Source organism: Setaria italica, chromosome V, assembly GCF_000263155.2.
Source record: "Setaria italica strain Yugu1 chromosome V, Setaria_italica_v2.0, whole genome shotgun sequence".
NCBI lineage: Eukaryota > Viridiplantae > Streptophyta > Magnoliopsida > Poales > Poaceae > Setaria > Setaria italica.
Window position 1 is genome coordinate 35489475 of NC_028454.1, and position 17147 is coordinate 35506621.

Sequence of the window (17147 nt, forward strand, 5' to 3'; positions counted from 1 at the left end):
GGGGGAGGGTAGTGGGAGGCGGCGGCGGTCTTGCGCTTTGGGAAGAGGAGGGGTGAAGGAGAGAGAGAAAGCAGAGGTAAATCTATCTTTTGTTAACACATGTGCTAAAATTTAGCCTCTTTCCCAAATACCCTGAAGGGCTAAAGTTTAGCACCCCATTTGATGGTGCTAAAATTTTAGCACCCTCCTCCTAAACAGGGCCGAAAGACACCGGGTGACCACAAATCCACAGGATCTACCCTACCTAGATTAGGAAGAAATATGTGTAGGTACATGGCTGTAAGATTTGCTGCCCTCCGGAGCTCCTGCCTGTTGCCTCGCGCCGCGTGTCCGTGGCTGCCTTTTTTTTACTCGCCGATGAAGATAATGGAGGCTACTGTTACCGATGACTTTACTGCCGCGGCGCGTGTATCGTCATGCGTCGGAACTCGGATGATCGCATCGGCTCCACGCGGTGCGGAACGAAGGCTTACACGTCGTCCTTCACCGTGGAAGAAATCGGCGCTGCCTCATTGCCTGGTTCTCCTCGCCGACGTCGCCTCCTCACCTCGCGTTTTGCGCTGTTGCCGGCCTCCTCCAACCTGCCGCTCCGGCTCCAACCCGCAGCCGTTGTCCTTCGCCGTCCACCGAGGTCGACCACAGCGAGCCCCCACACCACGTCCGCCCTTGGGATGCCGGTGCATCTCGGCAGCTCCGGCGGCGGCCTTTCTCGGCGTCGTCGTTCCTCTCCTTCTGCAAGCCTCCATTCCCCTTCTCAAGATTTTGCGTGCTAAGCCTTGGTTTATTCTTTGATTATCTGATCTCCACACCTTCCCCCTTTCATATTTATCTTGCTTCCTCTGCTTTCACCCTTGTTCTTGGCTGAATCTGCTCCATTGCTTGGTGGCTATTGGTTCCTATGTGCATGCTGCGTTGCGATTTCGGCCGGCAGGGAACACCATGGCAATAGGGGGCACAGGCCATGCCGCTGCCCAGGATCTCCAACCTCTCTCCTCAAATGGTGAGGTAATGGATTGAAATTCTTCCCTGCTCTCTTTTTTTCCCCAAACTGAACAGGAAATCCTAACCCTACCTATTTGTGTTAACATCAATTTCCTGCAGATTTCTCAGGCAGGTGTGCTCGAGAAGCAATTCCCAATGAGGCTGGTGCAGCTGAAGGTAGAAATACATTTTTTTTTAATGAACCAGACATGTCGTGTGGGAGAGTTGCCGATTATATTAGAAAGAAGATGAAGTTCAGACCGAACAAAAAACAATGCAAACACCGATAGATTGGATTGGGTCATGAACGCATGCCGCACCACGTTCTCACGCGCAACTCAAATGTAGAACACATCGGCCGGTTGGATTGGGACATCAACACGCACCGAACTCAACTCCTCTCAACAACTCAACGGCAGAACTGAAGCCTTACCGTAACCCTATCACCATACACACGGTCAAGAAATCGCCGAAACCTTTCAGCGTAACCTAGCGTCGACGTTGAACCGAGAAGCAGACTGCATCACACCGAGAAGGCCACCGCAGTGCAGGACCTTCTGTCGTAGTGATGCTGTAACATCTTTCTCCACCTGACAGGGTGATAGCACTGAATCCGGACCTCTCGCAGACTGCCTTGCAGTCGCCGCCACAATAACACAATGTGCGAGGGCTCGCCACATTCGTCGTTGGATTCTGCCTCTCTCTCGTCACCTCGAATCGCGCGTAGGGCCTCGCCACGCCAGCCGTAGTACTCCACGTCATGGATCCGTTTCTTTTGTCACTGTCAGAGTGTTGAGTGATGTTGCTCCGCTCCCCGAGATCTCCATTGATCAGCCAAGCCGCTGCAGTGTGTCGACCTCGTCTCGTTGCTTCACTCTCGCACATAGCCTTCTTCGCCGTGTTAGTAAATCAGAGAAGTCGCTTGCGCCGTCTTTTGACGATGTACCACACCGGATAGCCCAGCCAAGCTGAGCAACCTGCCGTGGTCTGCTGCAAGCCTAGTCGTCCCACGCTGCCGTTGCCGCAAGCGCCGTCCTCCGACGCAGTCCCACACCGCACTGACTGCTGCCAAGCAACATCAGCTGCCGCAGTCCGCTGCGAGCAGCCAAATCTAACAACCATGCAACAACCCCTGGCCACCACCAAAACTTCGAACGCTTGCACATGAGCTCGGCAACACCCATTCAGCTCACCACGCGGCGGAGTTGCCGCCATCGGCTGTGGCCTCCCATGACAAAGGTTCAGCAATGCCACGAACCAAGTTGGGTCTCTAGAGACGACGCCTCCAAGGAGGGCACGACACTAATGGTGTCGCCATCGCTCGTCCAGGATCTGGACAGAGTTTTCACCCAGAGAACCTCGTGTAACAGGGTCGTAATTCTAACATGACGCCCCCAACAGGGAAGACAACGTCCTAGGGCGTCGCCGTCATGTCCACCAGCACGAAGGCTGGTGAGGGCTTTCGCCTTATGCAATACAACCCCTCGCTGCACGTACATGGTTCAGCACTCCCGGACCACCGCTACGGCAACCCAGCCGAGGCAATGCCGCCGCCATGCCTCCACTCGCCATGCCACCGTACCTCCACCTCCGTTTCCATCGCCGCCCTCCACCGCTGCGCACGTGACGCGCGCCTGCACCTCTCTGCCGACGCCGCGCGTCCGCTTGCCATTCCATCGCCACATGGCTTGCAGGGCGCTCCTCCTGACTGCGCGTACTTCCCGACCGCGCACCTCCCGGCCGCTACGCGCCTCCCGGCTACGCGCTCCTCCTGGCCGCGCTCCTCCCGACCGCCGCGCGCTCTCCCGACCGTGCTCCTCTTGGCCACCGCGCGCTCCTCCCGGCTGCCGCATTTCTCTCTCGGCCGGCGCTCCTTCCTTTGCCCACGCCGGCTGCCCAGCCTTCATCCGCGCGCGACCGCCACCCACCGAGAATCCGCTGGCAGCCGGGGTGCACCTGGAGGATGACCTCGTCGGCGACTCGCGTGAGGAAGATGTCCGCAGCAAACTGCCGCTAATCGACAGCTCCATGGTCGCAAGCTGCCGCTGCCGCCGCCTGGTCGCGCTGCGCCGGGACGCGCTGTGGACGACGGATCTGGGGCGGGGAGGCCGGATCCATCCACGGCAGGGCCGGATCCGGGCCGCCACCTGGCACCTTGCGTCGTCCCGCCCCGGCGTCGTCCTCGAGGGTCGCTGGCCTGCCCCGCCACCACCGTCCTCGGGAGCTGTCCGAGCTTCCGGCGACTCCTCCAGCGGCAGCGAGGTGGGCACGAGGGGCGGTGGGGGAGGTCTGACGACGGCGAGAGGCGCCGCCCGTGTCGCCCGCGGGGAGGGCGATGCGGGGCCGAGCAGGATGTACAAATACAATTTCCTTTCTACTGAAGCTAGTTTGCAATATCTGGCAAATTTTGGTACGATATGTTGTTGCACTCTTGAGGTTATGAAGTTTAGAGGACATCCTTGCCATATGTTGAATTGCAATTCTTTCAAGTCTAAAGAATATATCCCATTTTTTGATTTGCTAATATATATAACCATAATATTGTTGCTTCTTGCCATCACGGACTGAGGTCAATGCGTAGGTTTTAAAAGTAAAGTCAAGATTGTGCCTATTAATAACTGGAATGGAGATCTAAATATATTTAACTTGTGCATATTAGCATTTGTAAGCACTTAATGGATCTGAGAACTCCTGTTGGGAGCTGATACAATACCTGCTCAGGCATTTTCCTGAATAAATATGATTTCTAAGCTTTGATATGCTATTATGTTCTATTTTTTTCTACAGGGTCCTGTCTTTCCATATGTAGCATACAATCAAATATGGAAGGTCTTCCAACATACTAAGAGCTGCTGAAGGTGATAAGTGAATATTCTGAATATGTTCCTTCTGGCTGCGATGATGTTTCTACCTCTACCATCCAAGAACTATTACCGAATTTGGACCTTTATATCTGTCCTAAACAAAAGGTACATGTAAGGTTTTTTCACATTAATGGTCCAAACATTTTTCTTTGGTTTAGTGATTCTGTTTTTACCACCTTTACTGTTAGACGTCCCTTCCCTTAATGATTGCTTCTACCCCCATTCTCTTTGTTCATTGTTCCAATACTATCATGTGCCCTTCCACATGGTAGCAGGGAAGCTATTTTTAATGTTTTCATGCAACATCAAACTGCATTTCTGCAAATATTGCAGGAAGACAGATTTTGCGTTAATCACATGTCACCATTTTAAATTGCCTACGTTGAAAAATGTATAATAGTAAGTACTTAACAATGACTATACAGGCTCTGCACTACCAAACGGTACTACTAAAATTGTGCCTAGGAAACCACATCTCAAAGATGACTACAGAATTATGAACTCTCCTGTACATTTTGTCGTGGTTCCTTTAGCTCTATGATGATTCTTCCCGTTGTTATCGATAAGATGCATGCAATAAGTACTATATTTGCTTCTGAGATTACATTAATATAATCCACAATTCTGGTTTCATCCAGAACTAGCACTATTTATTGAATGGTGCAATAATCAATGCTGTTTTGATTTCTGACAACTTTAATTCTGCTATCATATGCAGGTCATCTGTCTGAAGAGGTTTGGTGATTTATGTATGTCCTGCTTCATTTTGCTTCTACCTTTCAGTTTCCATTTTAAGAGGAGTGGTAGCCTAGCCCTGTCAGCTGTGTGCATCTATGTAACTAGCTCTTTGGCTATTCTGTATGAGGTTGTGTATTGATCGCTCTTTAAGGTAAATCCCTTCTATATTTTGCAGCTGCAAACTTACAAGTAAATTTTCAAGGTAGATTGTTTCGCTAGAGTTTCAAATCAATGAATTCAAGTCACCGACAGTAAGGGTATCGCATTAACTTTATGCCTTACGCTCATGTCAGTATGTGCTGTGTGACTAGAGCCAATATCTGCGTGAACCTTTGCTGCAATTTTGTCTACATCGATGTTAAGAAACATATTGTGAGGCGCCCTAAACGCAGCTGGCTAAGTGCCCAGCGTCATTGTCACACATGATCTATTCTCATGAGTCATAAACACTGAAATTCATACAACATCATGAAAAATGGCACACGAAGCAGTTAACCGTTCGATGAATGCAGCATCCACTTCCGCACCGAACCGGTCGCCGGAGGGGACGGGGAATGGAAGAAATCGGCGGTGGAAGCGACTCGCTCCCCTTTCGCCCTTTCTCAACTGCAGTAGCGGAAGGTATGCAGCCCTTGGACTTGGACCCGCTGGAACGCAGCTTTCGTTTCGTTCTTTGCTTGCGTCCGCTCACGGCTCAGCCGGAAGCAGTTCTCCTTTGCTTGCTTGCCTTGCATCTCTCGTCACTGCTTTGCTTGCATCTGCAGTTCGGCACTGCACGGCGGCGCCCCTCCCTTGTCAAAATCCAAATGTCAGCGGCTTCGGCTTCGGCTTCGGCTTCGCACTTCGCGGACACGATCCATGGCGGCGGTGCCTAAATAAAACCTCTTAGGCCCATCTGCCTAAATAAATCCCATCACGGGCCAGAGGCCCAAGTCACCGATCTCCCTCCGTCCCATTTAGGCTGATGGGCTAAAAACGTCTCATTCTGGGCCCGTGATAGGACTTATTTAGGCTGATGGGCCGAAATAAGCCCCATCAGTTCCGTCCCCAAGTCTCGCGTTCAGTTCCGTTCCGTCCCACTCCCTACCATCACCAGTTCACCACCACCACGATGACCGCGACCGCGAGCTTCGTCGGCTTCGGAGGCCGAGGGCTGCAGGTGCTCGCGATCGCCTGGTGTTCGCGGCGGCACATGCTCCCGCGACCTGAGTTCCTCCCGCTCGGTTTCGTGGGCCGCGCGCTGGAGCACGCCCGCGAGGCCGGCGCCGCTATCACGACGACGGGGCTTCGAGCAGATCTCGCTTGCGTCGCCGGCCCGCGGCTCCCCACCTGATCTCCGCCTTACATGTCGCCGGGGCGGCCGATGGACCCACGCTGCTCTTCCACTACGGGGCTTCGCCTTCGCTGCCAGCCTTCCACGGGCGGCACACCTCAGTACCTCACGACGGCCAACCCACGCTCCGTCCTCTTCTGGCAGCTGGTAATTCTTTCTGCATCATGTCTTGTTCTAGCAGAAAATTTTGTCTGGGCCAGAAGTGCAATTTAATTCAGCACACATATGCTTCTGGTTTCATACAGATTACGTATCAGCCCTAAGCATGTCAGGCTAAAACAGCGCCACTTGATCTTCTGTTCTCTTTCTCCACACAAGTATTCTTACTAGAACCTGAGGGCTGAGGCTGATCTAGATGGATCACAATTGCAGAACAGAGGCAGGATAATCAAGACAGCTTAACCGTACCACAAATGCCTATCCTTGACATCTTCTATTTTTTTACTCAGCAGTTCAATCTGATTAGAAAATCTAAGCAGGCTCCACTGAGATAGCACTATACCGTGCCTGCCCCCACCTGATGCTGCCATTTTCTGACAAATTCCTTTTATTATGAACGATAGTTCGTCTAGACATTGAATTAATCACCCGACTACTCACCTTTCTGATCAAGTATTTATTGGCACCAGCCTGCCATAAAAATGCAAAGAAGAAAAAGTTTAATTATTGAAAGAAAGTGAGTAGTCCCTCCTTAGAATCTCTCAAATGTGACTCGCATAGATATGTATCAATGCCATCACTTCAAAAATAAGAAAGGGCTAATTTGTAGACTTGTGGCTGATGCAGCAGGTTTAGTAAGGAACCTTGTATCACGTGCCTTGAAATATGCTAATCTTCCACCCTAATTTCTAGTCGACAAGGAAGAAAGGCAAACACTTGGCATATATTGAACTAAAGAAACTAGCGTCTCTGACTCTATGTAGAAATACTGCACAGAAAGAGAAGCCATCCAAAAGTTAACATGCACTAACAATTTGACGCTTCCTTGGAAGTATTTAATAGCATGACCTCCTTTTCTCATAGTCTGAATGCGTACAAAGTGTCAAGTGTAAAGCTGCATATAACGTTTCAAATGCTGCAAATGTAGTAGATACCACAATCCTCTCACCTTTCCGTGGTCCTGGGTCTAATTGTCTATTCAACAGGTGGAAGCAACAGGCCCTGGGCCATTAATAATGGACAGTGCCATCGTGGAAACTTTTGTGTCTTCATCGCCACCGTGCAATTGCAAATGCAATGGATCAACAAGAAAAGGAATTCCCTATGACCGGTCATTTAAGTAAGCTGTCTGCTAACCTCGCTTAAATAGACCAAGAAGTCATGGACTAAACAAGAACTCAAAGAAATTACTATTCTTCTATCTTCCCATCACAAAGGTTTCAGAATGGAAACATTCGTTTCTGCAATTCTTGGCGATCTCCTCAGTCGATCAATATCTTTCGTCATCGACAGATGCTACAGGCAGCAGAAGGGTGTGGAGGTCTACCTGCTGCAGCTGCGCCATGTCCTGCTGCGCATCAAGGCCACCGTGGAAGAGGCTGAGGGACGGCACATCACAAACCAAGCGATGCTCTGGCAGCTCCAGGTACTGAGAGAAACGATGTATAAAGGCTGCTACCTGCTTGATACCTTCACATACCGGATACTGCAGGAACAGGGGGAGATTGATCAGTGTGGTAGTCAATCCTTTGCCTTATCCAAATTCAGTTCAGCCAAGCGCTTCTGCTTCTCTAACAGGAGGATAGGCGCGATATTTCAAGGTCATGGGGTGGAGGACGTTCAGAAGATGCTAGGAAACATGCATAGCATCATCGACGATATGGCAGAGTTCATTATATTCTTGAAATCCTATCCTCCCATCATTCGCGAGCCCTATAGCAAGTACTTGTTTATGGAGAAGTGCATGTTTGGCCGCCAGGCAGAGATGGAGAAGATCATCAGATTCTTGTTGCAGCCAGAGCCTCCAGGCGCAAATAGTTTGCAAGTACTTCCGATAATTGGTCCACCGAGAGTTGGCAAAAGCACCCTTGTTGAGCATGTCTGTTACGATGAGAGGGTGCACAATCACTTTTCCTCAATAATTCTGTGCAGCGGAGACCCTAGTGCTCCAGAAGGCAGTGATGTCGTCAAGAAGCAAAGTCATGGCTCACATGGAAGATCACTTATTGTCATGGAGCTTGCTGAGGATTTGGTTCTAGGCGACAGGCAATGGAGAAAGCTGTACTCTTCAAGCCACATGCCACTTGGAAGTAAGGTCATTATCACAAGCAGAACAGAGGATATCGCGAAACTCGGTACAACGGGAGCTATTAGACTGAAATATCTGACTCAAGAAGCTTACTGGTATTTTTTCAAGGTAATGGCCTTTGGAAGCACAGATCCCGAGGTGGACCCGGAGCTAGCATCAATAGCAATGGAAATTGCAGCAGAGCTTGATGGATCTTTCTTGGGCGGAAATGTCATCAGTGGCATTCTAAGAGCTAATCAACATGCGCAATTCTGGCGCAAGATCCTTAAGTTGCAGAGAGATTATGTACAGTGGCATCTCCTCCTCTTTGGTGAACATCCACACACTCTTCTTCAGAAAAAACAGACTGCGTATGTTTGGAGTCTGTCCAACAATTCCTTGAGGTTCAAAGTTCTTTGTTTTAAAACACATTCTCCTCTGATTGATGTTCCAAAGACAACGTTGTATGAGTTCCAAGCAAGAAATCCAGAAGTTCATAGGGAGCTGGAAGTCCTGGTGTGGAAATCTCGCATACCCCCGTACCACAGCTACACTATGAGGTGTGAGTTGGAGGCATCACAAGACACGATGGCTAAGAAGAAGCGACCTCACTCAACGGTGTGATTCAGCTCACCTGCAAATAAGAATACAACCTCACTGTTCAATTCATCGGTGGCTTTCATTGTTGGGATCAAAAGCCAAATATGAACGTTAGTCTTTTTTGAAGTAGTCTTTTTTCCGTAACTTCCTATCAAATAGCATGCACACTGTTATTCCTACTTATGCAGATCAATATACGTGTAATCTTGCATTTTGCTGGCTGTAGTCTGTACGCAGCATTTTATAACATACAGTAGGTCACAAGACGCTCATAAAAAAAAATATATTCAGCGGTCACCCATGTGCTGTTCTACAAGGAACCGTTTATTCTACACCAGTAGTTATATAGTGTGCTGAGAATTGCTGAACAAAATTTCAGTAATAAAATAACTACTGATCGCGAATTCGTGATAGTTCGCGTCAGTCTGATCAGTAACACAATGGTGTAGTATAATATTCCACATCTATATTCGATGCTCTTTTTTTTAATAAACTCAGCAAACAGAGCTGAACGAGGAATAAAACAACAGAAGACATGCTCAGTGGCGTAGTACAACTGCATACTGCAGATCATTGTAGTCGAGAGACTAGAGAGTCTTCACAACTCAATTCCCCACGCCTCTCTTTGCTTGACAAAATTGCTTTGAACGTGTCACGACATGCAGATCAGAACTGTAAATACCATATGATGTCTAATTCTGATTTCGTACAAAACCAGAAATTCAGAACCGCCGTCTCCAGAAAAGGATTGTGCATTTCCTTCTTTTTTACTCACTTAGTCCGAATCTGTACGAAGTCAAAGACTGCATATCACGTGCCTTCATATTTTGAAAGTTGACTACTGCTGATGTAAAGTACATCGGATGCAAGTGCAAAAATCTTCTCACCTTCCAATGGTCCTTGGTCTAATTGTCTATTCAGCAGCTGGAAGAAACAGGCACTGGACGGTCAATAATGGAGAGTACCATCGTGGAAATGCTTGCGTCTTCATAGCCGCCGTGCAAATGCAACGCGTTAACAACGAAGGGAACTTCTCGTGAGCTGTTCTTGTAAGTAAGCTGCCTGCCAATCTCAGCTTATATGGTTGAACTGGTCATTTAACCATATAAGCTGAGATCGTCTGAACAACCCATCATCCCATCACAAAGGTTCACAATGGAAACGTTTGTTTCAGCAGTTCTCGGCGATCTCCTCAGTCGAACGGTATCCTTCATCATTGACAGATGCTACAGGCAACATATGGGTGTGGAGGAGTACTTGCCATGGCTGCGCCGTGTCCTGCTGCGAATCCAGGCCACTGTGGAGGATGCCGACGGGCGGCATATCACAAACGAAGCTATGCTCCGGCAGCTCCAGATGCTGAGAGAAGCGATGTACAAAGGCTTCTACCTGCTTGATGCTTTCACGTATCGGATGCTTCAGCAACAGAGGGACAACGACGATCAGGTTGGTGATCACCCCTTGTCCATATTTTGTCCAGTCAAGCGCTTGTGCTTCTCTGCCAGGAGGATGAACATGGTATTTCAAGGTGATGGGGTAAAGGAGGTTCAGGAGACGCTAGGAAACCTGCATAACATCATCCACGATATGGCAGAGTTCACCGTCTTCTTGAAATGCTATCCTCACATCAGCCGTGAGCCTTACAACAAGTACTTGTTTCTGGAGAAGTGCATGTTTGGCCGCCAAGCAGAGATGGACAAGATCATGGGATTCTTGTTAAAGCCAGAGCCTCCAGGAGCTCAGGGTTTGCAAGTGCTTCCTATAATTGGTCAGCCAAGAGTTGGGAAAAGCACTCTCGTTGAGCATGTCTGTTACGATGAGAGGGTGCACAATCACTTCTCTTCGATAATTCTATACAGTGGTGATCCTACTGCTGCTCCAGAAGGTAGTGGTGTAGTGAAGAAGCAAACTGATGGATCAAATGGAAGGTCACTTGTTGTCATGGAGCTTCCTGATGGTTTGGCTATAGAGGAGAGGCAATTCAGAAAGTTATATTCTTCAAGAAGCCACATGCCACCTGGAAGTAAAGTAATTATCACAAGCAGATCAGAGAATATCATGAAACTTGGAACTACTGGAGCTATTACACTGAATTTTCTGTCTCAAGAAGCTTACTGGTACTTCTTCAAGGTGATGGCTTTTGGAAGCACAGATCCTGATGAGCACCCAGAGTTAGCATCGATAGCAATGGACATTGCAGCAGGGCTAGAAGGATCTTTCTTGGCCGCAAATGTCATCTGTGGCTTTCTGAGAGCTAATATGCACAATAGATTTTGGCGCAAGATCCTCGAATTGGAGAGAAACTGTTTAGAGAAGAACATCCTCCTTTTTGGCAAACGTCCACAGACTCTTCTTCGGAAAAACCAAATTGCATATGTTTGGAGCCTGTCCAACACTTCCTCCATTTGGGTCAAAGTTCTTTTATATGAAACACATTCTCCTGCAAATGAAGTTCCAAAGACAATGTTGCATGACGTCCAAATCCAAACTATAAGTGCAAAAGCATACAGGAAGCTGGATGTCCTGGTGTGGAGATCTCGCATACCCCCATACCATAACTACACTATGAGGTGTGAGATAGAGGCAGCACAAGAGATGATGTCCAAGAAGAAGCGGCCTCACTCCATGGTGTAATTCAGGTCATCTGCAAATGAGCACACAACCTCAGTTTGTTGCTATTCACTTCATTGGCAGGTTTTATTATTGCAATCAAATTTGAATGGTGATATGCATAATAGGATCTATCTGTTTCTTGCAATGAGCTCTTTTTTCTTATTTTATATCAAATAGGTTACGCACTCTGCTAATCCTTTGCAGTTTGTAGTTCAGTTTATGTGCATTTGTCCTCTGTACGCAGCAGTTTGTAACCTGGGCGACAAGACTCTCATAGGAAACTACAACTCATGAGAAAATACAATCATATTCAGTGACTTATGTGCAGTGCAGAAATGCATGATCTGACCTCGGAATATACAGAGACTATGATGGCTTGTTTCGTTTCGTTTAACTTCCTGTGAAATTCCTGCTTTCCAAATGCAGCATTAGTTTGGCCCAGTAGAAAACATATAGTAATCACAGAGAAACTCGCAGGAATCTACCCAGCCCTCGTGTAAGAATTAGTCAACAATTGGAGGCAACAAAGGACTGGTCCATTAATACATCATGGTGGAAAATGTTGCGTCTAGATAATGTGTGAACATGACGACTCCTTGCAGCTTATCTTACAGCATTTAGGTAGCTCGCCTGGCAGTTAGAGGCCAGAGATGAACTGAAAACAGGAACTCAAATCAAACATCGTAATGGAAACGTTCATTTCTGCAATCCTTGGTGATCTTTTCAGCAGATCAGTATCTTTTGTCCTCAACAATTACCATCTACGGCGGCAGAAGGGCGTCAAGGACAACCTGCAAGAGCTGCGCTGCGTGTTGCTGCGCATCCAGGCCACCGCGGAGGAGGCTGAGGGGCGGCACATCACCAACCAGGCCATGCTCCATCAGCTCCAGATGCTGAGAGAAGCCATGAACAAAGGCTGCTACCTGCTTGATAATTTCACATACCGGATGCTGCAGCAGGAGAGTTCCAATGTTCAGGTTAGCGACCACCCCTTTCCCCTGTCCAAATTCAATCCAGCAAAGGGCCTGCGCTTCTCTACCAGGAGGATGATCGTTGCATTTCAAGGTGATGGGGCGAAGGAGGTTCAGAAGATGCTAGGAAGCTTGCATAGCATAATCAGCGATATGGCAGAGTTCATCATCTTCTTGAAATCATATCCTCCCATAAGCCGCGAGCCTTATAGCAAGCACTTGTTTCTGGAGAACTGCATGTTTGGCCGCCAGACAGAGCTGGAGAAGATCATCAGTTTCTTGTTGCAGCCAGAGCCTCCAGGCACAGAAAGATTGCAAGTGTTACCCATAACTGGTCCACCGAGAGTTGGTAAAAGCACCCTTGTTGAACATGTATGTTATGATGAGAGGGTGCGCAATCACTTTTCCACAATTATTCTATGTAGAGATCCTACTGCTCCAGAAGGCAGTGGTGTGGTCAAGAAGCAAAGTCATAGTTTACATGGAAGATCACTAATTGTCATGGAGCTTGCTGATGATTTGGTTGTAGATGAAAGGCAATGCAGAAACTTCTACTCTTCAAGAAACCACATGTCACCTGGAAGTAAAGTTATTGTGACAAGCAGATCAGAGAATATAATGAAACTTGGTACTACAGCAGCTCTTAAGTTGGATTTTTTATCTCAGGAAGCTTACTGGTACTTCTTCAAAGTGATGGCTTTTGGAAGCACAAATCCTGATGACCACCCAGCGCTAGCATCAATAGCTATGGAAATTGCAGCAGGGCTTCAAGGAGGTTTCTTGGGTGCACATGCCATCTGCGGCTTTCTAAGAGCTAATATCCACAATTGGTTTTGGAACATGATCCTTGAATGTCAGAGAAACAATATAGAGAGGAATATCCTCATCTTTGGTGAACATCCACAGTCTCTTCTTTGGAAGAGCCAGATTGCATATGTTTGGACTCTGTCCAACATTTCCGTGAGGGTCAAAGTTCTTCATTTTCAAACACGTTCCCCTCTGAATGATGTCCGAAAATAATGTTGCATGAAGTCCACACAAGTGCAAAAGCTCATGGGAAGCTGGACGTCCTGGTGTGGGAAATCGGGGCATACCCCCATATCACAGCTACATTATGAAGTGTGAGATTGAGGCACCAGAAGACATGATGGTCAAGAAGAAGCGCCCTCCTTCTTATCTGCAAATATGAACATTTCCTTGATGTTGAATTCATTGGCTGTTTTCATCGTTGAGATCAAATATCAAATGTGAAGGGTGACGTTCAAATACACCACTAGTGAACAAATCTATCTGTTTCTTACAGTGATCTCTTCTCCATATTTTTTCTATAAATTAAAGTGCAAGCTCTGCTCTTGTAAATGCTTTGTTGTTGAGTTGTTGTAAAATGCAAGCTCTGACATTCCTTTGTAGTTAGTACATATCATTCAGCCTGTGTGCAGACATACTTTATATTTCCTGTACCCAGTAGTTTGTAATCAGGGTGACAAGACTCTGACTGGTGGAGAATATCATTATATTCACACATATTTAAAAAACTCGAACCTGAACCTGCTGTATGCTATTCATGTGCTCTAACCATTGGACTAGATATCTTTTTGCCGCTCCTTATTTTGTGGACGGAGGTAGTAGAAATGTACGATATGATCTCAAAATATATATAAAAAAGGCATTGTGGGATTGTTTATATTCACTAAGGTCTGTATTACTGCCTGCAGAATTTCTGCTTTCCAAACATGGCCTTCATTTGGCCCACTAGAAACTATATAATGTTCTATCTTCCCTGCTCACATTGTCATAACTCAGAGCAAATCGCCCCTAAGCTACAACACTCGTTCCTCCATTCATCATTTTATTCATTAACGCCTATCAAATTTTTAAATTTACTCTAGAATTCTGGATCTTTAATTGGACAATGGAAAAAGGGAAAAACTGTTTTATTTAATATATGCATAAAAAATCACAATAAAAAAGATAGGTGGAATGCACCTGCGGTAGTCACTCTGGTTATTTACATTTTGTTCACCCTCTATTTAACAAAACAACATACTGTTCACCAGGGGAATCATATCTAAATTCTAATGGTCCAATCCATGTGCACACCACTTGCCACATCTCAAGTAAAATTGCGACTAAGCTATAGCACTCTGCATTCGTTGGTTTATTTATTTATGGTTTGTATCTGGTAGAAAATATTATAACATCCCAAAGGTAAAGGTATGAAACTGGATTAGCTTATCTGCACATCCAATAAACTCTAGAATTTGGATATGTAATTCAACAATGGGAAATAAGAACACTATTTCCTTTAATCTTTGTAAAAAGAAAATTCAATAAGAATGACCAACCAAGCACAAAACCGGAGAATCGTAATCTTCTGTACCGTACCAGCAGTTTTCCATAACAATTCCCATTTTCCTTTAAGACTTTTTTGGTTATGTACTTTGCATGACATTAGACCAAAGAACCATCTTTTCTAGACCGAACACTGAATCTGTCTAACTATCTACAGCTTGCTGTTGTCTAGTCAATTTTGAGAAAGCCCATTGCTTCGTCCCAACCTTCAAAGTCTCAACGACAACACTACAGGTCTACAGCAGATGGCTGCTACGCTCAGTCACAACTCACAACGCGTTCAACCTAATCAGCATATGCGTTCGACCAGAATTAATCGAAACCTGCAACATTTGGGCCGCAACACTGAATCTAACTATCTACATCGAAGCACTGAGATACAACATGCTCAAAGAAGGATGGGATTAACAGCTTACCATGGCATCGGCGGCAGAGGGCAGGCGTGCCGTGGGAGGGCGCGCGCGCAGCGGTCAGGATCTCTGCGTGCTGCGGCATCCACTGATGCCGTCGCCCTCGTGGGCATCCGCGGGACATGACGGATCGGGAATAGGTTGGGAGCTTGACTGGGAAGCAGACAACGAGTCAGAAAATCAGGGCAACCGTCGCGGGAGACATGGGCCTTCGATGGGCCGATGTGGTCCGATCAGCCGAATGCATCCATGCACGGAAATCCTATGCATCTTCCGCAACATAGCCCCCTCAAAAAAATAAAAATAAAATAAAATCTTCCGCAACATAAAAACTTATGGATCTACGAGCGTTTGAGATTCGTGTTGCAAGTGTGGTCGGATGGATTCACGCAGAGAAGCGCCAAGCATGTACTCATGCAACAGGCACGGCATGTGCACACACGTGGTGGGCAACTGTTGGTTGCCAAATGGGTGGCAGGTGGGCAGCGTTACTTCAATTTCAAGATTAGTTATTTATCTCTTAAACAGCTTATCATTTGTCGAATCAGTTTGAACCACGAGATTATTTAGAATTAATGTAACAAAATGAGGTCTGCATATTTTTTAATGAAAAATAAATATTTCAACATTTGCATGAACCATTTCAACATTTACATTGACTGTTTCAACATTTTTATGTTGTTTAAACATTTTTTCTATATCACCTTAACATTTAATTTTTTATATTGTTTCAACATTTTTTCTATATCACCTCAGCATTTAATTTTTTATATTGTTTCAACATTTTTTTACATAAAAATGTTGAAACATTTTTTTTTCAAAAACGTTGAATTTGATCTTAAGAAATGTTGAATATGATATTTTCCAGCATTTTTCATAAATGCTATTTGCATGAACCAATTCAGCATTTACACTAACTGTTTCAACATTTTTATTTTGTTTAAATATTTTTTCTATATTACCTTAACATTTAGTTTTTTATATTGTTTCAACATTTTTTCTATATCACCTCAACATTACAAAAAAATGTTGAATTTTTTTTCAAAATTGTTGAATTAGATCTTAAGAAATGTTGAATATGATATTTTCCAACATTTTTCATAAATATTGTTTGCATGAACCATTTCAACATTTAGACTAATTGTTTCAACATTTTTATATTTCAACATTTTTTTATATTACCTCAACATTTAACTTTTTATATTGTTTCGACATTTTTTCCATATTACCTCAACATTTAATGTTGAAACAGTTTTTTGCAAAGATGTTGAATTAGATCGAATATGATATTTTTCAACATTTTTCACAAATGTTGAGGTAGTTTTTCTAATTTTTGAACGGTGTTTCAAGAATCGTTGAATCTAATTATTCAAAATGTTGAAAGCATGAAAGTACAAAATAGTAACTTATAATCACAAAGATTAAAACAAATAGGATAAAACGAGCGGAAGAATGTTGTTGTAGTGGTCCATTCGTACTTCGTAGTAGATACAGATTAAAAAAGTGAGGACAGCATATTTAATACTTGCTGCGCGTGGCAAGCTACTGCCTCCGGTGGTTCTCGCGCTAGTTTTCCACGAAAAAAAAAAGTAGAGGGCCGTCCTTGACGCAGAGTATTAGGCCGTGGTGGGCTGTGCGACAATTAGCTTACCCATCTTCCGGAGATAGGAGCGCCCATCACTTTTTTCAGCTAGAAAAACAACAATTCCCATTTTTATCCGCACTTATACATCATGCTTCATTTTGGAATATGAACGATATATGGTGCCAAACATCGTAACGTTTCCCATGATTAATCATGTTTTCTCTTTAAAAGGGAGATCAGGAGAAATGATCCTCTCACGTTACATTCGCTGGTCCCTCATACAAAAATTCCAGTAAACAACTTAACATAATTTATCTTTTTTTTCTCCATGCACCAGTGGAGTTTTGAGTTCAAATTTTGCAAGATGATAGTAGACAACAAAATACATGTTAAAAAAATATATCATGAACTTTTTCATCACTATTTTGATAGGATAGGATATTTAATAATAAAATTTATCTTTGAGATACAAA

The 17147-nt window shown here is 45.4% G+C and overlaps 3 protein-coding genes across 6 annotated transcripts; all 3 read left to right on the top strand.

The window, feature by feature from the left end:
• The first annotated feature begins 2448 nt into the window (after positions 1-2448).
• On the top strand, positions 2449-9040 carry LOC101775157 (putative disease resistance protein RGA3). 4 transcript variants are annotated; one of them, XM_022826477.1, is made up of 7 exons: positions 2449-3391; positions 3769-3950; positions 4564-5204; positions 5348-6063; positions 6162-6320; positions 7062-7195; positions 7293-9040. In XM_022826477.1, exons 6-7 carry the CDS (start codon positions 7153-7155, stop codon positions 8765-8767), a joined length of 1518 nt encoding a protein of 505 aa, XP_022682212.1. In that variant the 5' UTR covers positions 2449-3391; positions 3769-3950; positions 4564-5204; positions 5348-6063; positions 6162-6320; positions 7062-7152; the 3' UTR covers positions 8768-9040. The 4 variants fall into 4 exon arrangements, with proteins under 4 accessions (XP_022682212.1, XP_012701852.1, XP_022682213.1 ...); XM_022826478.1 differs by having other exon boundaries at positions 2450-3391; positions 7369-9040; XM_012846398.2 differs by lacking the exon at positions 6162-6320.
• A 942-nt stretch (positions 9041-9982) lies between these two features.
• LOC111255660 (disease resistance protein RGA2-like) lies at positions 9983-11377 on the top strand. The gene has a single exon (XM_022826722.1). The coding sequence runs from the start codon at positions 9983-9985 to the stop codon at positions 11375-11377; it is 1395 nt and encodes a 464-aa protein (XP_022682457.1).
• Positions 11378-12042: 665 nt separating this feature from the next.
• Positions 12043-13347, top strand: LOC101753551 (disease resistance protein RGA2-like). Its single transcript, XM_004972089.3, has one exon. The coding sequence runs from the start codon at positions 12043-12045 to the stop codon at positions 13345-13347; it is 1305 nt and encodes a 434-aa protein (XP_004972146.1).
• Positions 13348-17147: the final 3800 nt, after the last annotated feature.